The sequence below is a fragment of the Cataglyphis hispanica genome, chromosome 9 (genome assembly GCF_021464435.1).
Source record: "Cataglyphis hispanica isolate Lineage 1 chromosome 9, ULB_Chis1_1.0, whole genome shotgun sequence".
Lineage (NCBI taxonomy): Eukaryota > Metazoa > Arthropoda > Insecta > Hymenoptera > Formicidae > Cataglyphis > Cataglyphis hispanica.
The window spans coordinates 5969102-5994293 of record NC_065962.1 but is presented as its reverse complement, the minus strand read 5'-3'; the positions used below and the strand labels follow the sequence as shown (position 1 = coordinate 5994293).

Here is a 25192-nt window from a genome sequence, read left to right as displayed (position 1 = left end):
AATTGCGCGGTGTGCACGATAGCACAATGACCGAAAGGTTTCCTTTTGCCTTTCATGCGATGGTCACGATCGACTGAAGACTGTCGATTACAATTTATATCTATCGTTAATGATACATCAAAATTATTTTTTTATATAAAATTAATAATTAAAAAGATATTAATAATTAATCAAAGTAAAAAAGGCTAATGTAGCCATTAGAAAACTTGTTGAATATTAATAAACAATTATCATAATTGTTATAATTATTATAATTATATTAATATAAAATGATTAATTATCTAATATTAATTATTATAATTTTATAACGCTGCGAAAATAAGAATATGGATTTTGTAAAAAGTATTATAGTCATCGAAATATTATAGTCAGTAAAAATAAATTAAATAAACTGATGTAATAATCATTGAATAATTAGCATAAAATAGTACGTTTAATTGCTGATAATTATATGTGAAAATTAAATAATAAACTGGAAGAAGAGGATAGTGAAACCAACAACGCGATTCGAAGACACATTGACTACATTTATTCTCGTAATATATTTGTATATATACAAAGATGTAATTATGCAATGCGCATATATGTATACATATATGGATAAGTATGTTGTTTGTTTCGCTTATGTTACATTACGGATCTTAATTAGGAAAGTCAGATTAAATGGAAGAATTCTGGAAGTAGCTCAATGGTCATGCTCTTATAAAAAGTTCAAAAGACTACCTAAAGTAAGCTATACAGATAGATCTAGTAGGAAATTACGACAAAGTCGAATCTTCTCTGATCGCGATATATTTGCAATCACTCGCTTATTAACTAGCTATTATTTACAAAGATAGATCGCGCGATATTTTACTGATTTAACCTTCGGATGACAATCGGTTCGGCGAGATTAGCGTAGGATGAATGTACGGATCGATGTACATAAAAGGGAAACGCGATGAAGGAATGAATGTGATCTTACTTCAGACTTCCATTATTTATTTTTGAGGATCACGTTATGATTACGTTACGGTATATCCATGTTTATCGCGCGTAATCGTAATGGAGTCCCTCTAGAATTTTTTGCAGTGTTATTTCGCACATGACATGCGGATGATTCGCTATTCCTACGTTAAGGGGATATCTCCATGCCTATCGCAACGCGACAGAGTTATCATCTACGTAATATCACAGACAATCTTAAAGTTTTATCGTAAGAAGATGGATACTTATGTGTTAGTGGTTATATCGATTTTATAAATGTTTATTTTTCACCAACTCTTCCGTACGTTACCCATTTGAAAATTATCTGTAAATTTAGAAATATCCGATTTTAATCAGTCATTTAGACCATCGGCGTTTAATGTTAATTTCGACGACGTAAATACAGTCTATTTTATTATAATATAAAGTGATCACGTGTCTCTTTTCTCCATAAAAAAAAGCTTCTTATATACAAATTATATCAAAAGAATATTTGACAGATTATTTGATACTCTTTTTAAGAATCGAATTTAAAATTCGGGGAATTTAAATTCTGTTAAAAATCAAGATCATTCTCTATCGATGGAGAAAAAATGTCAAGTTTGCCGAACCTGATCTCATATTTCGAGCATATATACATAAATGACGTTTGTATCCCTTCTTTGGGATCAATATTAAATTGGAAAAAGAAAAATGTTTTGATCTTAAATAAGCCTCGATGCTACCGTTTAAAAGGAACCAATAATACATTCGTTGCGTAAATTACAGCGATAAGAACAATTAACGATGCCCCTTTCTTTATCATCGCGAATCGCCGGAAGAGAAATAAAGAGAAAAAGGAAACAGCCAGCCACGGTCTTTCGCCACGGGGTCGTGAACGTGCGCGGAAAGGAAGCGTGGCGGCGGCGCTCATTAAACATTCAACGAGATCAGGCCCGAGTCTCGATCCGGTTGCGGTAATAATTGGGCGCTTGCGAGGTCCCCGTCAAGGTGCCCGGGGGAAGCCAAGCGCGAACGAAAGGAAACGAAGGCGCTCCCACCCGGTCTCTGACATCCGAGACCCCGCCGTCTCGAGGCTCCTATCGGGAAAGGTCGTTCTCTCCACTCGGCCGATCGGCAGCGGATCAAGAACACGGCGGTTGCCAGGTCGAAGTTAACGGTTGTTGTCCGCGTGGAAAGGGGGAATGTCGATAGGCAGTTCTCCCGCGGGAAAAATGCCGTTGTTGTTTGGCCGATTCCCTTCTTCCCTTCTACACACACACACATACAACTCCGTAGCACCTCTTGTCCTTCCCCTCGCGATTCTTCTTCTTCTCCTCTTGCTCTCCTCTCCCTGCTACTCCGACTCTGGTTGGAAGGTACGTCGCGATTGGTCACAGCTGGCCAGGATCGATGATGCTGGCTGCTAGGATTTAATGCCAACATGGCTCCGCGACACGACTGCCGCCGAAACGCGGCAACGTGCGCGATGGAGTCCATTCAAGTGGATCTCTCGATAGGATTGTTCCCTTGCCCTGGACACTCGAAAATATAACCCAATCGGATCTATACAAGTTCGTTCTTTACGAGACCCCGGATGTGTCGGATGCACTTGGGAAATCCGGAAAGACTCGTTCCTAGAGGAAGACGAGATTGCACGCCGGCACATCTGCACTTGGTAATTCATCACGCACGGCGGTATCGCTCTTCCTGCGAGAGTACATGCTCAAACGTCTAGGGAACATTCGAGACACTCTGCGGAGGAGAACCAGTGACGGTTCTCCTCTCCTCGAGCTCGCTCGATTCGGCTTTCGGCCATCCAGCGTCGTGTCGACATAGCTGACACGACACTTGACTGCGGTAGGACGAGAGATCCTTTAGATCTCCTCCTCCTCGACAATCGGCAGACTGCTCTGATGCACCAGCGGGCTGGTCCTAGCGGTGAAGGCGAGGATCCAATAGTCCAGCTCCTTCTTGTTCTCCATGAGGAAGGTCAGGGCGATCGGTGAATCGAAGCCCTTCTGCCTCACCAGGAAACCCTCGTCGCCGTAACGTTCGATGGTGGTGTTCCTTAGATTCAACACGCCGAGCGGTCGGCAGACCTTCTTCTGCGGATAAATGACAGCGAAGTGTTCCACGCTGGTGCGATAGACTTTCACCTGGACACCCTGCCGATGACCGTTCGGCCCGACCAAGGTCATGTAGCCGCTCATGTTCTCGGTATTCCAGCAAGAGTCCACGTTCGAGTCCTTCAGACTGGACTGGTTGAACTGCAGGAAGTTGGTGTGCATCGCTACGTCGGCCGGCATCCTGCTCCTCTTTTTTTTTTCTTTTTTACTCCGCTTCGATCCCTTACACCTTCTCTCTCGCTCGCCTTGACGACGAACTTTCTTTGTCGATGACCGCGGAAGGTCGACCTTTGCACCTTGAGTGAAAACCTTGCGACGTTGAAGCTGGCGTCGCGGAAGCGAAAGCGTAGCGATTGCTTCGGAACGAAATGAAAGGGAAGCGCGAATGTGTCTCGCAATGGCAAACGATACTCACCGGACGATCTCGCGCAATCTACTGGCCGCGGAAACTTTCACCGCCGCTACTTATAGCGCGCGCGAGACTCGGCTCCGCGCGCCTGCGCCGCGCCTTCTCACGGGATGACATCTCGCGCGCGGCTCCCTCGACGTCCATAATACGAGCTACACGTCGTAAATCAGAGCCGTAGCAAGTGGCGCGTGGTCGAAAAACATCGTGACGCAATTTTTCTCGAACTTCCGCGAAGGGAAAATTACGGACCGATTTTTCCGAGGAAAGTGTAACTTTCGGTATCATCGCGCCAGTCACAGCAACATGTATTGCTCTAGTTTTATAATTTAAATAATCCTTTTATCATAAATATATAATAATTAAATATGTTTATAGGAATTTCGAGATTTAAGAACATCTACGGGCAAGATTGAGAAAAAGGACAATCAAAATTAATACATTATGAATAATAAAATATTTGTTTATTAACACAAAATTTGAAAAAAATTTTTGTTATAAAATTTTTTTTATCGCATAAAATGTGTGCCAATCGAAATTATTAAAATAATTTGTTAATAACACGTGTTTACGTGTTGGAATAATGATCAATGTTTATATTCCCTTTATACTAAATCTGAATATGAATGAATATCTTGAAATTTAATTTGATAACAATATACTTATATTAAATGTACATAGTACCAATCTTGATAGAGTTATTTAATTATTATATGCAATTGTTATATTTAATTATATTACACATTTAGAGCAAAAGATTGCTGAAAGGAATTTTTAATTTGCTACTTTCTTGATTTTTTAAATTACAAATATACAATTTTTTCATCATATTTCCATTTTGATTATTCGGGCTTTCCCACAAGATTTGTCTTATATTTCATAAGTAAAATAGATTAATAAAATAACAATGAAATAGATTAATTATAAAAATAATAGCAGGTGTTCAAGTCTCATGTTATTTGGTACCAGATAAGAAATAACTACGTACGGCGCTGCATCCCGAATGCACGGAATGCATGCATTTCGTTGTGTCTCGTGCTGCGTATGACGCATGGGACACGCACCGAGACACGCGTTACAAATAAAGTGACAATATTGCATGACAATGATTTGCGCGTCGTGTCGACGGCGAAGATAAACGCGTCGACGCGTCCTGATTCTTGCATGCATTTATGTAGATTGCATTTTCTTGCTTAATTTTTTTTTTCTTTTTTTTCTCTAATATTGTATAATATATCTATATCATCGAAATATTTAGTAATGCGCGTAGAGATTAATTGCTTTTTTATATAAATAATTTTTTTATAAATATCTCTATAGGATGTCTCAGAATTGATGGCAATCGCGACGATGAAAATTAATCAATGAAATAAAATGCTTTTCTTGTGAAACGATCTCTGAAATGCCCGATTACGTAGGATTCCGTGTACGGAAATTATTTGAGGTAATAGGTTTTTCAAGTCATTTCAACTTCATTTGCAATTACTATTTATAGAAACAACGCGTGCGTGCGTACCACTTCTCATCGTCACGAATGAAACGAGATCGATCGGGTTTTTACAAGGAATGCATTAACTTCATAAATTTCAAGGATTCATAGAATCACGTTTTCTTGATAAAAGCATGCTGATTTTTTGAATGAAAAGATAAGATAAAGAGAAAAAAATTAATTAGCAATAATTATTTTGCTATTTTATAAACTGCCTGCGTGTGTTTCTGTTGGAATGACATTTCACTTTATTTTAATAATTAAAATTTTAATAGAATAAATTATTGCTTAATGTGACATTGTAAAAATGTACGTCATGTTCTATATATCTAAAGAATTTTTCTACCCAATTAAAAATTTCAATTAACGATGAATTAACTGCCCATCCTTCGCGCAACGCATCATCGGTACCTCCGATCCGGTGTTCAATTAGCGCGATGGAGATAAGATATCGATCCCCCGCCATGATTAGAACCGGTTTATCAAGCTACCAAGTTCCAGTTTCTAGCGGCTATTCCGGGCCCATCGTGATTCGCGAACAACGGTTCCCATTGGACGACGATCTCAACCGTCATGTCATGCATTTTGGAGCATCAATGTCGTTCGCTGTCAAAAACATCGTTTCATCATTTAACGAGAAGCTGGAAATTAAATTATCCCTATTGCGACTTGTCCGCTATATCGGGAATTTCGATGGAATACGACAGCGAACGCGAATCGATAACTGCTTCATTGTACTACTCGTTTTAATCGTTGCACCGGGTCGTTGCACTCGGCGCGAGCCCTTCGGGTGCAAGGTTCGCAACGACGACGACGACGGCGACGAGGATGACGGCACCGTTTGTCATCGCTTTCTTCGCAGAAGAGCGCCGTTTTGGCGCGCGGCCGATATTCCCGCGTTTCCCTCGATCTTTTCCGAACGAGTAGCTCGAAATTTTAGCGATCCGTACGTGTGTGATTCAGAGTCAAGAGAACTTGCGCGTTTCCTTGCCAAATAGTCGCCCGGTACACTCATCGGTATTTATTGACCGTCAGCTCTCCTTGATTCTTACAGTTAAATGAACCGTTTCTTCGTAAAGTGGATAATTTTCATCGCCTGTCTCAGAATCGTCGCAGTTTCTCTTAAAGACGAATATTCGAAAGTAAACAAAGAATAGTAATGCTAAATTTTAATTGCTACGAATTATCTCTTCTTCTTGCAACAATTTTATAGGAGATTATAAATCAGAGCCGTTAAAAATTCAAACATTCGCAAAATATTAAATATGACAATCATGATTATATTGCGATTTTTTCAAAGAAAAATTTCCATTTAAGAAATATTTTTATAATAAAATTTCTAATAAAATTAATTTTACCCGTACTTGAAAATGTATTATACTCAAATAATAACTTGCATCAAATATTTTATTGATATAATATTGAATTGATTTTTTCATAATATTGTTTAAATTTAGTTAAACAATGTTATATATAAAAAAAATCAATGCAAAATAATTTTTATTCAAACTTCATTTGATATTATTTTAGTAAAACAGATGAGAGAAAGACAGAAAGAAAGAGAAAGAGAGAGAGAGAGAGAGAGGAAGATAGAAAGAGAGGATTGTGTACGATATGATAATATTAATATAGACATATTTTTAAAGCAGTCAATATGTAAATATATAAAATATTGTGATTCATCATATGAATCACTCTTCAAAGAATTTAGTCAACAGATTACAGATTGATAAATACTATATTCTGACAAATAATATTAAATTTTTCCTATCTATATTAATTATTTGTGTTGAGTATGTTTGTGTGTTTGTGATAATAGTTTATTAGTCATCTAAACACAAATATTATTCATATAGAGAATGCACAATTTCATAATTTATAATTATCTTTAATTATAAATTATGAAATTGTGCATTCTCTTATAATTATCTTATTCATATATCTATAATTATTTTATTCATTAGAAAGTTTATTTATTATTATAAAGGAAAATACATATTTCGATTTTTTTCTTCTCCTATAGAAATTTTCGATAAATATGAACTTTTTACCAATACACTTTTTGTTAACGATTTTATCGATTATATGCAATATTGTTTTCGCTGCATGAAACTTTAATTATAAATTCAACAAATTTTACCTTAATTCTTTTTTAAATAAAAATGTAGAGGAAAAAATCGAAAAATATTATTTCGTATTAAATAAAATCAACGGAATGCCAACAAATAATGAAACTAATATTTCATTCTTTTAAAATAAGTTTAAATATATCCAAATTCAATAGAAAATTTATATAATACTTAATACAAAATATTTAATAATAAAAAACGGCAAATAATAAGCATTTATCAAATTGTCGCGAAGGAAAATCAATAAAAAGCATTGAAAATAAAAGCATTGAAAAATGTAATGCATATGCGGGAGAAAAAGGGGGGAAAAAATGTAAGTTTTAATTATATAATTTGTACATTTCTTAAAAACATTTAATATTGCAACATCGATCAAAATGCTTAATATAGTCTGAATTGCAAATTGCATTAAAAGATCAGAATCAGCATAAAATCAGTGATGCGCATGATGCATAATGAGAATGTACGCGCTTCCCTAATTAATGAGAGTAACGCGTGATGGCTATTCGTAAACAGTATCAAAATGCGCGTAGAACGAGAAGAGTCATTATGCCATCTTTAACGATCACGTAAGGTTTTTACGAAGTGCATTTGCATTTAAACGAATATTGTTTTATGCACGAATATAAATCTTTAACGATCAGCTAAAGAAATTTCTTCCTCTTTTAAATGGAATCAGTGCATTAGTCATTGATGATCTTAACTATAAGAGAGATATAGTATATGATACTGCAAATTAGATTGATCAGTAACATATTTTAAAATTTATATTTCTTACTTTATAATAATTTATAATATTATGTAGGATATACTATATATAAATTTATAACAATATATTTTATTAAAAAAATATCTAAATTTGAAAAAAAGTCACGTTCATTTTGTGCGGATTTATCACATTTGAAAAATAAAAAAATATAATATGTGTATAATTCTGATTTTTTGAATAACAATTATATGGGTTTTATATTCTCCCCTTTACCTCCCTTAGATATATGTGTGAGAGTTTCTTCTAAAAAATAGCAATCTAAAATAAATAGTAAAAGCTGTAAAAGTTACATTTTGGAAATATATACGATTATTATATGTATACTGATTTTTATCTTATTATTTATTTCTTTGCATGTTCTTCGCGTGTTTGTATTGAAATGTACGGGAAAACACATATCGAAAAACGTCATATCAATGGTTCTCTTTTTATAAAATTATTATAGTAACAGAGCAATTTGTAGCAATAAAGGAGGAATCGTAATTGCATTTTAGCTTCATTTCATGATTGCATTTAGAGCGTGGCTCATATGGCCGCATGGGCTAGATGGGCACCACAGCACATCCATAATGATAGGACGTAATATCTCATTATTGCATTGTAATTTGCTTTACATGTCATATGTGATTGTGATGCACGCAATGCAGCACGTGTAGAAACAAGAAGCACGTGCAGAAACAAGATAAATAATAATGCCACACGTGACACACGTGACTGTTGAATGCAAATTTTTGATGCAAAAATAATACAAAATTGAAGAATGAATTACGATATTACTTTTATTATTCACGCTTTTTATATGTATTTATATGTATATTTATTTTGTTTTACTGTATTATTTTTAGAATATTATTTTAGAAAACTATAATAAATCTTTCAGTGAAATTAAGAATGATTTTTATTGATTATTATTATATAATTAATTAATTATTATTACATAATGTCTTTAATTATTATTATATAATATTATATAATATTATATAATTTTGCATCATCCATTAATTATGGAAATTATCGAAGATTGATGGATTCATGCTGCAATTAATCGAAAGCTTAGCATTATTATTCAGCCATATATATATATATATATATATATATATATATATATATATATATCGTGAATATTCCGTCATTTTTTAATTAAAGTTTTGTACGCGATAAAAATGTTTAGTAAATGAATTTCGAACATAGAGCTTATAATATTCTTGTTGCCACTCATTTTATGGCGCTGAGGGTAATGTAGCCTCTATCGAGGCTTAACCTTTCTAAAAATCGATAGAAAATCTCATCAATGAAGCGATAAAGGGTTTTACTCGGACGAAAGCGCCACGTGTTACTATATATTATTTTTAGAAACAATCAGGAGCTTTAGGTGTACAATACTCCCAGGCAATCTTATTTCACCATCACTATGTATCACACATATTTATATAATTAAAAATAATATATATATATATATATATATATATATATATATATATTATTTTATATAAATTAATCAAATAATTTTTATTAAAGTTATCTACAAAAGATTTTAATATATAATAAAAAAGAATTTAACTTTAAAATTTAAAAATAGATTAATTATATATAATTTAATATATTTATTTATTAATATGTATGTAAATAAAAAAAGATATTCTCTAAATGTAAATGTGTGTGTAGTATTTGATATAAAATATAAATATAATAATTGATATAAAATAAGAACGATAAATAAGAGTTTCCTAGTATAGATAAAATACCGACTAACAGTATAGTCTGATCTAAATCAGAAGATAATTTTACAGAACCTATGGCCGATCATTGATAATGTATCATAAGTATGTGCTGACTTAAATTGAGTTTTACGAGAGAAATATAAATTTAATACGCGCGCATATAAAGACTATAATTATTCTAATTTCTAATAATATAATTATTATAATTATATTTTAACTATTATTCGAATAATAGTTCTAAAATATAAATAAAATTATTATATTGTTTATCAAAATAAAAACGAAATCATCATACGATGATATTTTATTATTCTCAATAATGAGAATGCAAAAGAAACAACATGAAAATAATTATAGATCTAATTGTAAATTGTATTGATTTTGTATTACGTGATTATAGGAACAATACAGATATGTATACAAATATCTGGGTGATGATGCATATAATTAATAAATTTTTTAAACAATATCAAATTATGTTTTCAATTTATATAGCTTTTTATTATATATTTATCTTTTTATTAAATATTTTTTAATTAATTTATAAATTTGGTAAGACGATGATTTAAATACGTCTTTATACGATATACGAAAAATTGTAATTTCCAAAACGTGGAAATTTATTACTTTCTAATTATTATATTTTTCTATTGTTTACCGTATTTTTTCGATTGTGAAGAAATTTAAATTATTGATAATTAATTTTTATTGATTAATTAATTTTTTTACGTTTATATGATTGCCGGTGATACTATCTGAGCTGTCAATGTCAGCTGTTCGAGACAAATTGAACCCAATAATAGCAAAATTTATAATATTTTAACTCAAATACTTTGCAAGATAAAATAAATCAACATAATTTTAAATAATTAATTCTAATTTATTTTTTGTAGTTTAAATAAATAAATTAATCGATATTTTACTAATATCGGGATATGCATTCGATTTGTCCCAAAGTGTGTGTGTGTGTGTTTATAAAATTTTTAAAATAAAATATATATTACATGTTATGATGCTTTATAATGTTATTGTAATTTACTTTTTCAAATTTTTCAAAAAATAAATTTAATTATTTTAATTTTATTTTAATAATCAAATTTAATTGTTTTAAACTTAATCCAATATATCTTAATCCAAATAATAGAGTAGTTTTTAAATTTAACTATTTTAATTTTAATTATTTTAAATTTAATTATTTTTATTTTAATTATTTTAAATTTAATTATTTTATTATTATACATTTTAATTTTATTTTTAGTTATTTCATTAATGCTCTAATAGTTCCTGCAGCCCTAACAATCCTACTTGCTGGTTGAATCAGCGGAAATCTGAGATTTGGAAAACATATCCCTAATCGCGCATTTTAATCACCCAATCGCGAATTCTATCCACGTGCCTTACCCGCGTGCCCTAATAGAATGCCCTAATATAATGTACCGTAGGCTGTTTCCGTTGGGCCAGTTGGACTTACTTGTCATTGATCCTGGCCATATTAATTCTGGCTACGTCTAGCCAGATGTAGCTTCGACCCCTTATCAAAGGTCAATGAAGGAAAAAAATTCCTTTCGTTCCCGGCTAATTATTGTCGCCAGGGTACACGAGCATAATTTTATGCTCATTTATGACATGACAGTTTGTCATGCATCGTTTCAATAAATTGAAAATTTTATATATGAATAATTTGACTGAAAGTCAAATTATCAATCAAATTTAATAATTGATTGCGAAGTAATAATATTTAATCGTAATAAAATAAAATTAAATAAAATTAATAAATAATATAGGATTTATATAGGTAATTTATATTAAAATGAAATGAATAAAACGTTTGTTGTGCCACATAGATAATTTGACGATTTAATTGATTGAAGTAACAATGTTTAATTTAAAAAAATAAAATTAAATAAAATTATAAAAATATATAAAATAAAATTAATAAATAATATAGGATAATATAATATAATATAATAATATAATAATATTTACATAATAATATAGGATACGCGTAGCGTATTTTATTTTATTATTTATTTTAATATAAATTATATATTATAAATATTATATATTATTATAAGATTAAATAAGATTATTACTTCAAACAATGATTAAATTTGATTGATAACTTGGCATTAGATTGACTAAAGTAAAATTATATTTAAACAATGCGTGACAAACTGTCTAAGCTTTTTTTGTATTGCTATGATAATAAAGATGGATGGGCTATGAAAAATTATGACAAAATTGGCGCAATATCACAATAATTATCAATATTTCATAGAATTTCAATCAATATTTCAAGAAATAAAGTTATTAGCGTCTTCTACATTAAATAAATTAAATAAAATTTCTATTGAAAAAAATATTTTATATCTTTTTCAATTTTTTATTTTAATTTATTTTTTAAATTATATTTCTAATGTGTTTTAATATATATTTAAAAAGTTATTTGATTGCATTTATTCTAGCCCATCCATTTTGAGGCAACGGATTAATTTACAATCTACAATCTACATTTGCATCTACAATATCTACGGATCCGTCACCTCAAAATAAAATAAAATTTATTACTCACCGGCACTGATGCGCAACAGCGGAGATTTGGTCTTGAGGCTACGTTGTCTGCAACACACAAATATAAAATCCAAATTATAGCAACGTTTAAAATAATTATTAATATTTCAAAAAATTATTATTGTGCGCATCGAATTTTATATCCGATGCGTACAATAATAAAAAGGTATATAAATATGAAATAATTTTATAAATTCTAAAAAAGAAAACTATTTTAAATAAAAACTTTTATGGTATGAGTCTCTCTTGTTTAAACTATTTAAACAATGATCGAATCGAATTAATGCGTGTACGGGATTTATAATAATTAATATAAAAATAATAATACTCACCCTTGGGTTGCTCCGCCGGTGCAGGATGCCTCTCCTAGGCCTCCTCCTCCTCTCAGATTGATTCACACGCGTTACTTTAAACGGCACTCCCGCACTTTTATTAAAAGATACTTCCGCACTTGTACGCGCGATACTTTCAACGACACTCCCGCACTTTCGAATTTCAGCACATTTTGAACACGCAACGCAACCCGAAAATCGTCCGCGGCACGATGACGGGACCGACGCCACGAAAAGCTGTCCGCGGTTCGATGACAGCATTAATGATACGACGAGCTGTCCGCGGCGCGATGACAGCAACGACGGCGTGGGTGCTTGGTTTTCCCCTTCTCAGTAAACCTTTAGAGACCTTAAGGCCCTTAAGGCACCGTCCAGGTACTAAGCCCTCCCACCACGACAAGGTTACACCCTAGGAGGGTATTATATGTATATAATTTTTTAATATGATATATATATATATATATATCATATTACAAAATTATATACGTATAACGTGAGATTATATTTGAAAATAAATTATCTATATCGCATCTTTCTTTTCTCTCGATTAAAAGAGATGCCATGTAGATATGTTTTGAAAAAACAAACGATATATGCGTTAAATTATACGATAATTTAGATTGGATCTCATACACCATTAAAGAAAAAAAACTATGCAATGTATATATTTTGAAATTAATATAGATGGTAAATAGAAATAAATTATTTATCACACAATACTTCTGCTCCGTACATCATCGGATGCTTTCTAGTACCTCCTTTTCTTTTTTTGTTCATCTCTTGTTGTTTTCACATTCACTCGCGAAAACACAGTTAATTACGATTAATCGAATATGCGACAATCGCATACTTTACACCAGCACTCGCGATCGCGGAACAATTATACGAAACATACGCATTATTATGTCGTAAAAGAAAAAACGAAGAACAAGATTCTTGATGTTTATTATGCTAAAATCATGTTACTGTAAGAGTATCCCAATTATTGAAATATTATTTTTATTTCTTATTTTTAAAAGTTAATTAATCTTTAATTATAATAATCATAGCGAATTATATTTTAATATCTTCGCGATCACGTTTAGAAAAATAATTTGATGGAATGTGTCGCGCTTTACCATCTTACTGTTCGAGTGTTGCCGAGCAAATGATAATAATCCGTAAATCGTGATACAAAAACAATAGCGCGCTAATGTTTACATCGACAAGGCCGCACACCATGTTATTGGTAATTTGCTGAAGAAATATTTATAGTTATATATTATGACATATATACTATTGCGAACGGAATATTAAATTATACTCAAGTATTTAAAGTTTTAGATTATTTATTTAATAAATGTCTAATATATCACGGAGCTCATCGTTATGTTAATTACTCGAATTCGCGATTCGACTATTTTATTGCGCGTTTTTAATCCGAATCATATTTAAATCATATTTAAAAAATCAAACGATAAAGCATCGGACGAAATATAATTGAACTTTAAGTATCTTTTAAAAAATAATTATATATACTTATAAAGAGAAAGATCGTAATAGAACAATAATTTACAATTTTATTCCTTATCATTTCGATTCTTGATTATATGTGTATATATCACGCGCGAAATATACACTTCGAGATTTATCATTGCGATATAAGGACGTATTATTTAAGGTATTATTTAAAAGATGATTGCTATTTATCATATTAATTATTTTCCGATTTAACACGATCGTGTTTAAAAAAGGAATTTGACGGAGTGCCTCGCGCTCTACTTCCATACTGTTCGAGTATCGCGGTTCGAATGATAACACGTAGGAAAGGAATTCTCATCCCACTACAGTTCTATTCAAGTATCTCTAAATGAAATAATAACAAAGTCGTGATACGTAAATAATAGCGCGCAATGTTTATGTCGCCAAGGCCGAACACCATATTAGAAGTATTGTTAATTCGTTGTCGAAATATTTTACGTATTATAAAATATATATCCGAAATATTAAGTTATATAAGTATTTTAAATTATAGATCAATTATTTATTAAACGATTAATGTATCATGAAGCTTATCGTTATGTTAATTACTCGATCTTGCGATTCGACTATTTTATTGCGCGTTTTTAATCCGAATCATATTTAAATCATATTTAAAAAATCAAACGATAAAGCATCGGACGAAATTGAACTTAAAGTATCTTTTAAGAAATAATTATATATATTTAAAAAGGAAGAGAAAGATCGTAATAGAACAATAATTTACAATTTTATTCCTTATCATTTCGATTCTTGATTATATGTGTATATATCACGCGCGAAATATACACTTCGAGATTTATCATTGCGATATAAGGACGTATTATTTAAGGTATTATTTAAAAGATGATTGCTATTTATCATATTAATTATTTTCCGATTTAACACGATCGTGTTTAAAAAAGGAATTTGACGGAGTGCCTCGCGCTCTACTTCCATACTGTTCGAGTATCGCGGTTCGAATGATAACACGTAGGAAAGGAATTCTCATCCCACTACAGTTCTATTCAAGTATCTCTAAATGAAATAATAACAAAGTCGTGATACGTAAACATTAGCGCGTCAATGTTTACGTCGTCAAGGCCGAATACCATATTAGAGATATTGTTAATTCCCTGTCGAAATATTTTACGTATTATAAAATATATATGCGAAATATTCTATAATAGAAATATATATATATATATATATATATATATATATATATATATTTAACTTTATGATATTTAATTTAAATTTAATTTAAATTTAAATTATGTTTATTAAATATTATTAAAGGAATATCGCTCATAAAGAGAGATAGCAACAAAATCATAATTTATTATTTTGGACATCTGTCATTACGTTTCTCTCACTTGAATAATTTTAATAAAATATAATTAAATTAGAAAAAAAAAGAAATAAATTACGCAGAAAACGCGCTTCGAAATTTATTCTCGCGATTAACATATAATTAACATATGATCTAACGTATGTAAAGGATAATTAATTATTAATTGTATTAATTATATCAATCAAATTATTCCCAGATAGGCGCGATCGCGTTTGGAAAAGAATTTGGCAGAGCGTCTCGCGTCACTACTTTTCTGTTCGTGTGTCGTCGCGTGAATGATAATAATAAATATAAACATTGTAGGAAAGGAATTGAGGTACCATCTCCCATTATTACGATACTATTCAAGTATCGCCGCATAAATGACGATAAGATCATAAGACGTAAGTAATAGAGCACTAATGTTTACCGCCAAAATCAAACAATTGTTATTGATAATATATATACGTATACGTATAAAATATTAAATTATGTAAGTATTTTAAATTGATTGATTATTTGAAATAGATTGATTATTTATTTATTACTCGGTAGATGTGTCACTTTTTGTTCAAAATTAAATTTTCTATAAAATCTCAAAATCTGGTGGAAATATTTGAATCTATCTTGTATATAAATATGTAAAATATATAAAAACATATATCGCAAATTTATATCTAATACGATTATATTATATTATTTTTAACATCAATTTATCTCAACAAAAAATCTTTACGGGCTTGGCAAAAAGACATAAAAAATATTAGCAATAAGAATGTACAAATCAATTAATAATAATTATACTACTTTATAAATTATTAATCAATTTTTTATTTGATTGTATAATTAATGATTACTGAGAGAAAAAGATTTGAAAATCATACGATAAATGTAGAAAGCCGCGATTTCGATTCACGACTGAAGTTTATATATTTATTAAAAACAGGAGAAAGTCCTTAAAAAAATAAATAGATTGAAATAACGGATAACAGCTAAAGCGCGAGTATTGAACTTATTATTGTTAAATTTTATTAACAAATTTGCATTAAAAATGTACGTTTTGAACTGTTTTTTATTGAAACATCTTCAGCATGGATATAAATATATAAAAATTAAATGTTAATCTTTTTTATAATTTACATACTCAATTTCTCTTTTGCGCGCATAATGTTTATATTTTTTTTTATTTTACATTTACACAGTAAAAAACTTTTATATGTTACAATAGACCGTGACTTTCTAAGTTCGAAAAACTCTGTCGCATTCTCAAATTGAAGAAAATGATCGCGTATTAAAAAAAATACTTAAAACAGTCATCTTGCGCTGATCATCAATTTTTTTATTCGACAGCTATTTAATATACGTAGATTCTTAATTAGTATCAGTGACGGCGATATAACCGGCGTTATACGACATTATAAAGCAGTTCAGGAACAAAAAGTTTATAGTGTTTGTATTGCGTAGCAATACTAGCAATACTAGAACTAATTATGAAACTACGCTTAAAACCAGTTATGAAAAGAGAAACCAAGCCCAGATCAAAAGCAAAGTGATTCGTATACAGTTCTTCTTTTGCTGTAAATTGTTCGGAGAGTCGTGTCTTCAAAATTTCGAGATTTAAAATCAATCGCGATACGAGCTTGATTTGGAATTCGTGTATAACAGCGATTTGGAAGATCCGAAATCTCATCACTTGGTTTAAATCAGTGTCAGTATTCAGCGATTTGGAAGATCCGAAATCTCATCACTTGGTTTAAATCAGTGTCAGTATTCTTATATATCGTGTCCGATATCGTATCATAAATCGATATTATAACAATATTATGTGTGATCTGTCTATATCTCAATATTATGCAGATGACAGAAATGTTTTGGTTGAAAAAAGACAGAGTTCTCATCTAACATTAAAATTGTGAAAAAAGATAAAAGTTTATACGTTTAAATTAAGATTAAATTATTGATAAGTACATAATAAATAACGTAATTAATAGCATGTCAGATTAAGATTAAAGAAAAGAAGCTTCTATCCTATGCAGAATATAAAATCATATCTTATACCTTTTCCAAAATGTAGGACACACAATATATATAATATACACACACACACACACACACACACACACACACACACACACACACACACACACACGCACGCGACACTACACATACACACACACACACACACACACACACATACCATCACACACACACACACACACATACACACCACGTACACACGTACACACACGTACACACACGTACACACACGTACACATACATACATACATGTATATATATATATATATATATATATATATATATATATATATATATATATAGATAATACATTTAATAAAAAATATATCAATATTTGAAATTGGAAAAAGTTTCCTCAGAGATATTCTTCATTTGTAATTCAACGTGAAATCAGTTAAGTCCTGAAATAAAAATAAAAATATTAAGATGCTGTTAAAAATATATTATTTTGATATATATATGTACATACAAAGGTAATATATATATTATTTCATTTAATTGTGTTTATATAACGCATGTATTACAACCGCATTCCAAGTATGTGAAAAGTAAATACATGAATTTGCATTTATCCTTCATAGCATACATAAAATGCAAAACTTTATTAATTATGCTTTGAAATATCAGATACATACGTCAACATGGAAAATGCACTGCCAGAAAAAAAATTTCTAGAGAGAAACTCGCCGCTCACCGATCTCTTTAAGATCACGCACATTCGCACGGTTTATAATCTATTCATGATGACTTTTATATTTTTTTTTCTCCACACCGCAGTAAATGACATCATGGAATCTGGAACGTAAGCAAAATCATTAATTTTGATATCTAACAAAACAAAAAATGATTACTCCGGAAAATTCACGTTATAGTTCCAAATATAATAAATTTTATATATTAAATTTTTTCATATGCTTAATATTAAACTTTTTATATACATATTATGGTGCCATTCAAAAGTCTAGTATGAGTTTAATTATAATGGCAGATTTTTCGATTAAACGAAAAACATTTTTTATTTTTAGCAAAAATTTAAAAGCTTTCAAGAAAAAATATGTTGTTTATCAAAAATTTTAATTTTCAATCATACATATTTTTTAATTAAAATGAAAATTGAAAATCTTATCAAAATAATATTATTTTCATTTAATTTTTAAAATGAAAAAGAAAATAAAATAAAATAATTTAAATATTAGTAAAATATTTATACAAAAAATATACAAAATATATAAAAGTATACAAAAAAATAAATTTATTAAAAGAGATAATTTTATTCTTGATATTTTATTATAAAACTTAATATATTTTTTAATCGCGTATAATTTTATTAAATACATCAAGTTGTAACGATTCTAAACTTATCTAAAAAATATATAAATTTAAGTCACGATTTATGACAAACTCTGTATATTAAATTAATGATTAATGATTTAAATTATGATATAATATTTTGATGTTTTGAAGAAAAACACAGGTTATCTAAAAGGAAACAAATTATCGTGATTAAAATAAATGGCACAAAAGACGAACAATCGTCTCATTATTGCATCTAAAGAGCTATTTGCGAGTTAAGACAATAATTAAGAAACTTTTCGTTTGTTATAAAATTATACTAAATTTTTATTTATATTTATATTATTATTTATATTATTTATATATTCAAGGCTACTCCTGGGGACTGTTACGATACGGAAAAGTTTCGTAAATTTACCAACTAGCCTTTATATTTGGTCGCTCATGAAAATGTCGACGCTCAGTGTCTACGTTGGTTTCAATTTCTGGTGTTACTCACGACTACAATGCTCACCAAAATGTAATGTTTCTTTAATTGCTGTGTGTGTGTGTTGATTGTAAAAAAAATTAAAAAACTTGCTTCATCTAACATTGCTAATTAATTGTTTTATGTAATTGTCAACCAAAATTGAAACAATTATAAATAATAATTATTTGATTGAAGAATAAGATTATAGAATGTAAACTAAAATAAGTTGTTTTATCATATAAGATAATATTAATAATATTAATAATAGTATACTAAAAATATAATAATAAACACAATCTAGAATATTGTAACAATTATAAAAATTATCAAATAATTCCAATTAAAATAATCTTTATAATTCAGCTATTAATATATTTCATTTTTCAGCTATTAATATATTCCATTTTTTAGCTATTAATATATTCCATTTTACAGCTTTTATTGCCCGAAAACTATGGGATTACGGTTGGCTGACAATCTTCATAATGTATCAAGTTATGTTTGTAATTTTTCCCCACAAAGCAAACGAAGGAAATCTAGGCATAGCTTGCAATACATTCATATTTGCGGAACAAGTAATTAAAATTTTAGTCCTATTCGAAGTTCTTTCTCTCCTCATATTAAATATTTTCTCGTCTCACATAAAATATTTTTGGTTTCAAAAATATATTTAAAAATATATTAGAATAATAATGTTAGAAAAGTTCAATATCTTACGCGCAATATATCATATTAAAAATTATAAATATAATAAAATGTAACAATGATTTAAGCCCTCTTCATTTAAACGGACATTTATTTTTTCAGTTACGCCTGCTCATGAAAACTCATGCTTTTGTTAGGAGCATGGCACCCAGATTTTTGTCATACAAACCCCATAGCGATATTCCGCCACCAAGTGCACCTCTATTTTCGCAATACTTGTACTTCCTGTTCGCGCCTACTTTGATATACCGCGATGAATATCCGAGGTAAAAAATCTCTCAATATTCCATAAATATATTCCAGAAAAGTTTTTGAAGCATCAAGAATCCTCAATCTTTCTCTCTCTCTCTCTCTCTCTCTCTCTCTCTCTCTCTCTCTCTCTCTATGTCTCTTTCTCTCTCTCTTTTTAATAATCTAAATTTTTAACTCTATCAGATTTTACACATTCAATAATATTGTACACATTCAATCATATTGTTTTTAATGGAATTGTACTAGATTAATATCAAGCAAAAGATTTTTAAAGTATTTTGAGATGTATAAAAAATTCTTAATCTTTTCTAATAATTCAAACTTTTAAATCAATTAGAATAAACGATATCTCAATTCAATAATCCATTGCTATTCTGATATGATATTGTATTAATTGAAAAATTCAAGGAAGATTCGCGTGATTGATTTTTCAGGACGAAAAAAATCAGGTGGAATTTGGTGATTCGAAATTTCGCCGAGGTCGGCTTAGTGATCTTCTATTACGCCTTCTTACTGGAGCGTTTCATCGTGCCGGTCTTTCGTAATTTTGGTACACAGTCTCTGGAACTGATGTGGTACGTCAAGATTATCATCGACATGAGCATTCCCGGGTTCCTCTCTTTGATGTGCTCAAACTATTTTCTGCTGCACGCGTGGATGAACGCCTGGGCGGAGATGCTGCGATTCGCCGACCGGTTGTTTTATAAGGCGAGTCTCACTCACATGTCTCGCTACATTGTCATCAATTAACAAAAAAATCTTTTACGATCCAAAATTTCTATTAAATATCAATGGTCGATTCTCGGTCAACTTCTTCAGGCTATTGTCAAAATTATTGGACTACATAAATTATACAAACTATTCGTTGATTGCAGGACTGGTGGAACTCCACATCCTATCGCATGTTTTATCGTACGTGGAACGTGGTGGTCCAAGACTGGCTCCACACGTACGTCTACAAGGACATGTACGAGATCGTGGTGCCGCGCAATAAGTCGCTGGCGACTTTCACCGTGTTCTTCATGTCCGTCATCTGTCACGAGTACCTCTTTACCTTTATGTTCGGCTTCATTTATCCTGTAATGTCGATTATGTTCGGTGGCGTAGGCTCAATTATGTTTTTCTGTAACACCAATAACATCAGCATGTGGATGAGCTTCTGCATCGGCCAAAGCATCATAATCAGTTTGTCCGCGATAGAATATTATGCCCGTTCTAACTGTCCACCCTATTCCGATTATTATGCGAATTTACTCTTACCGCGAAGTTGGAACTGTCAAAGATAATTTACCGTGTAAGGTGTTCGCTTTTTGGTGGTAAACTCTTTTCGCGGGATAATTTATTTACCGTTTCAAAGAACCTATTAGCGGAGAATTTATCTTAAAGTATAAAGTGATGGAGAATTGCTATTAAACATATGTTATAATATGATTAATTGATTATTATGTTAATTATTATAATATAATATATATATAATTATTGATTTTGGTAAATTTAATAAATTTCATATATAATGTATATATATATATATATATGTGCCAGATATTAAATTATAGAATAATCTTAATTCATAGATTAATTATTTATTTAACAGAGTTAACATATCACGGCATCTATCTTTATATTAATAACTCGATTCTGCGATTTGTTTAATTGCGCATTCCTAATTCAAATTATATTTAAATAATCAAAAAATCATACGAGAGAGATTGAGCATAGGATATAGAATATATCTTTTCTCTAACAATATAGTATCGATAGAAAAATATTTATTGACAAAATATCACGCGCAGCTAATTAAAATTCATTAATCCATAATATATTTTATTCACAATTATGGATTTAAATTTTGATTCATTATGGATTTAGCATGGACATTTACCAACCGGCCGTGACACCAAAAAATGAACCATGTAATTCCGCCGGCTTTAAAATGGATCTAGTTGACGCTACCGCATCAGCTGCGAAGAAGTCTTTCGAAAATGACGGCGTGTAGTCCCTCTCGTGGCACTCGCACACTGGACACGCGATAAGCAATGAGCGACATCCAATGATTTTTCAGTATGGAAATCTATATAGGAAGACCCTAGCTCTTGGGGAATGCACTTTAGAAAATAAAGGAAATATAGCATGCGTATATTGGCAGCCTGATATCTAGACGTTACACTTTTCCTTTATCGCGCATGTGCGAAAGGAGAATCTAGACTGGAAAAGAAGCCACAACATAATCTTTGAATTCTAACCTAGTCAGTCTATATTCGCCACGTGTTTGATACCTGAGTTTGAGACTTAATTGAAGATGTAAGATAGTTTATTTGTGAAAGAAAAAAACGAAGAGGAGCTAAAGACAATATTTTTGTAAGAAAATCATGATAATCTCGGAATTCACGTAATTTTGACAATCAATCAATAATAGTCTATTATTATACTAATATTTCTAATATTTTCATGTCTAATATTTCACTATAAGAATATAGCGATTTCAACATGTCTCGAATAACTGACGCGAAGGAAGTAATCCTGACGAGTGATACTACCGGAGAGAGTTGGAGTGCCGCAGTATGGGATCCACGGAATGGTTCTATGTTGTCTGTATTTAAAAATGCGTCAGCGCTCAACCATCGCACTCTTCAGCTTCTGAGCGATAGCTACATATTGGGCGCAAGTGCCACGAAATCACGTTTACACATCTGGCCGCTCAACAGCCCATCACCCTTGACCAATATCTATCTAATCACACCGGGTAAGGTGAATGCCCTGACTTGCACACCGAATGGCTCCTACATAATTGCTTCGGTTGACGAAAAAATATACATCTGGCAGACCTGCAACGGCAAAATGCTGGCCAATCTAGCCAGACACTATCAGACTATTAGCTGTTTGACAATTACGAAGGATGGTTCGTTGTTCGCTAGCGCCGGCGAGGATGGTCTTGTGTTTGTATGGTCTCTCTATAAAGCGTTGAATAATAAGAATGACTGTTCTCCCATTCATTCCTTCGCTAATCATACTATGCCAATTAAAGATATGCACTTTGGCTTTGGCGGCGCTCGAGCGAGATTATACACGGTTTCGTTGGACGCAAAAGCTAACATCTATGAGCTTGGCAGCGGTGCTCTTCTGCTTTCATTGATGTTCAACGCACCGCTCACAGCGATCATCGTGAATTCCCGTGAGAGCGAACTCTACGTGGGCTGCACGACCGGTGATATATTCCAGTGTAATCTGCACGAACCGCCACGCGAAATCGAGCATCACATGATAAAGGATGAGGAGACAGTTGTATTCAGAGCTCACAAGTCGCACGTCACCGCCCTGTCGATATCCGTAGACTGTTGCACTTTGTTGTCTGGATCTACCGATGGAGCTGTCCACATCTGGGACATTGTCAGTCGACAGGTGCTCAGAACGATTGAGCACAAGGGGCCAGTTACCGCCGCATTCTTCACGAAGGGATTTGAAAATTTTCGCGCCTCTATCCTTGAGCCGCGCTTGGAGATACATAGTCTGGAAAGGATATCGAAAGATGAAGAAATCAAGGAATCGAACGACGTTATTAAAGTCATTTCCAGAGGACGAAATCCGGCAGAAATTCTGGACTTTAAATCATATGTGGGAAATATCGTTGATTCTTCGGAACGAGAAGAGTTGATAAAGCAATTGACGAATTTGAAGGAAGAGATTAACAAGTTGAGCAAGATCAACGCTAGCCTATTTAAATATAGCGTCACGCATATCCTGCAAGAAACGAACAATGAGTGATGAACGATATTAGAGATATAATAAAGATTGTATCAATCTTTGAAATGGACAGAAAATTTAATTATATCTTATAGGATTGAAAAATATACAATGCAAAAAAGAAAGATTGAGAGAGGTATTATTATAGATATCATTTCTTTTTTATATAAAAAAATATTATGTTGTTGAAAGATATCACAATCTTTTACAGATTATAAAAATATAATTATGAAAAAGATCAAAAATTTTTTTTACCCTCGAGAAGATCTTTATCCATAAATTGTCTTCAACAAATATTAAAAAGGTACACTTTTCTATTTTATTATTATTTTTTATTTACTATTGTATTTTATTATTGCATTATATTATTTTATTTTATTACTGTTTTTATTTGTTCTATAGTTCCTTTTTTCGCGATATTCAAGAATTTATGATTTTATTAATACCGGACAAAATTTTGTGTTTTATCTTAGGTTGAAACCTAATATTGCAAGATATATTACATTCTCGTAGTGTTATCTGTAAAGGGCGTCACTAATTATCTTTACTAATTAGGATATTAGACCGAAAAATAATTTCTTTGGTGGATGATCTGCTACTACCGAATCGAGATATGACATGTTATTCTTCATCCTTGTCCCTCTTTAAAGTATAATATTATAAATAATATCCTTTTTTTAAATGGTATAAAATAAATAAGATATAAGTGAAAATGACATTTTATTGCCGAATCTAAAAAAAAAAATTTTATAATATTGAGTAAAATATGTATTTTTCTTTCTTAAAATATTTATTTCTTCTTTTTTAAAATATCCATTTTTTCTTTTTTTTTTTTCTTTCTAAGGATATATGCGCGCATATTTCGTACCAGTATTCCTTATCCATATCCCTATACATGTGTACTATTAATTAGACAGCGAGTCAGTTAAATGTTAGATACGATCTTCATCGGCGCTCCTTTATATTTAAATGAGCCGGTAGGCGCATACAAATGAAACTTTCATGAGAACACTATATCTGTCAGATAAATTAATCGCGAGGCAACATTACATGCACATTGCCTCTTTGAATGAGTCAATGAATTACCTTTCGTCTAATTTTTAGTTACATCATGACTATCCGTGAGTTTCAATTGTATTGATCGTTCCATATTTTTATCTATTTTTGTAGAGGAAATTTATTCGGAAAGTTCCGATGAAACTCCACAATTATGTGTTCTCTGTTCTCTCTCTCACTGCAAATAAATTTCTTTTCTCTAAAATTTTTTATCTATGAATCATTCCATAGGGATTGCTTAGAGAATTTTATTGTATGAAGCACGTTGGAAAAAATGTACATATATTTATTATTTACATGACATTTTTTATTTATATG

The 25192-nt window shown here is 31.0% G+C and overlaps 2 protein-coding genes across 5 annotated transcripts; both read left to right on the top strand.

Annotated features, from left to right (window-relative positions):
- Positions 1-16831: 16831 nt before the first annotated feature.
- Positions 16832-21581, top strand: LOC126851992 (sterol O-acyltransferase 2-like). Of its 4 annotated transcripts, none has more exons than XM_050596422.1 (7): positions 16832-17029; positions 17986-18160; positions 19023-19171; positions 19556-19695; positions 19928-20091; positions 20512-20785; positions 20953-21581. In XM_050596422.1, the coding sequence occupies exons 2-7, from the start codon at positions 18000-18002 to the stop codon at positions 21361-21363; spliced, it is 1299 nt and encodes a 432-aa protein (XP_050452379.1). In that variant the 5' UTR covers positions 16832-17029; positions 17986-17999; the 3' UTR covers positions 21364-21581. The 4 variants fall into 4 exon arrangements, with proteins under 4 accessions (XP_050452379.1, XP_050452381.1, XP_050452380.1 ...); XM_050596424.1 differs by having other exon boundaries at positions 16833-17029; positions 18136-18160; XM_050596423.1 differs by having other exon boundaries at positions 16833-17084; positions 18136-18160.
- Positions 21582-22271: 690 nt separating this feature from the next.
- Positions 22272-24049, top strand: LOC126851993 (WD repeat-containing protein 18). The gene is made up of 2 exons (XM_050596425.1): positions 22272-22435; positions 22548-24049. Exon 2 carries the CDS (start codon positions 22565-22567, stop codon positions 23837-23839), a length of 1275 nt encoding a protein of 424 aa, XP_050452382.1. The 5' UTR covers positions 22272-22435; positions 22548-22564; the 3' UTR covers positions 23840-24049.
- The last annotated feature ends 1143 nt before the right edge of the window (positions 24050-25192 follow it).

Bases quoted from the DNA above. Each gene is read 5' to 3' on its own strand.
- LOC126851992 (XM_050596422.1), top strand. From the start codon at position 18,000: ATGGAAAATGCACTGCCAGAAAAAAAATTTCTAGAGAGAAACTCGCCG. The intron at 19,172-19,555 runs GTAATGTTTCTT...TCCATTTTACAG, and splicing joins ACTACAATGCTCACCAAAAT to CTTTTATTGCCCGAAAACTA. The intron at 20,092-20,511 runs GTAAAAAATCTC...TTGATTTTTCAG, and splicing joins TACCGCGATGAATATCCGAG to GACGAAAAAAATCAGGTGGA.
- LOC126851993 (XM_050596425.1), top strand. From the start codon at position 22,565: ATGTCTCGAATAACTGACGCGAAGGAAGTAATCCTGACGAGTGATACT.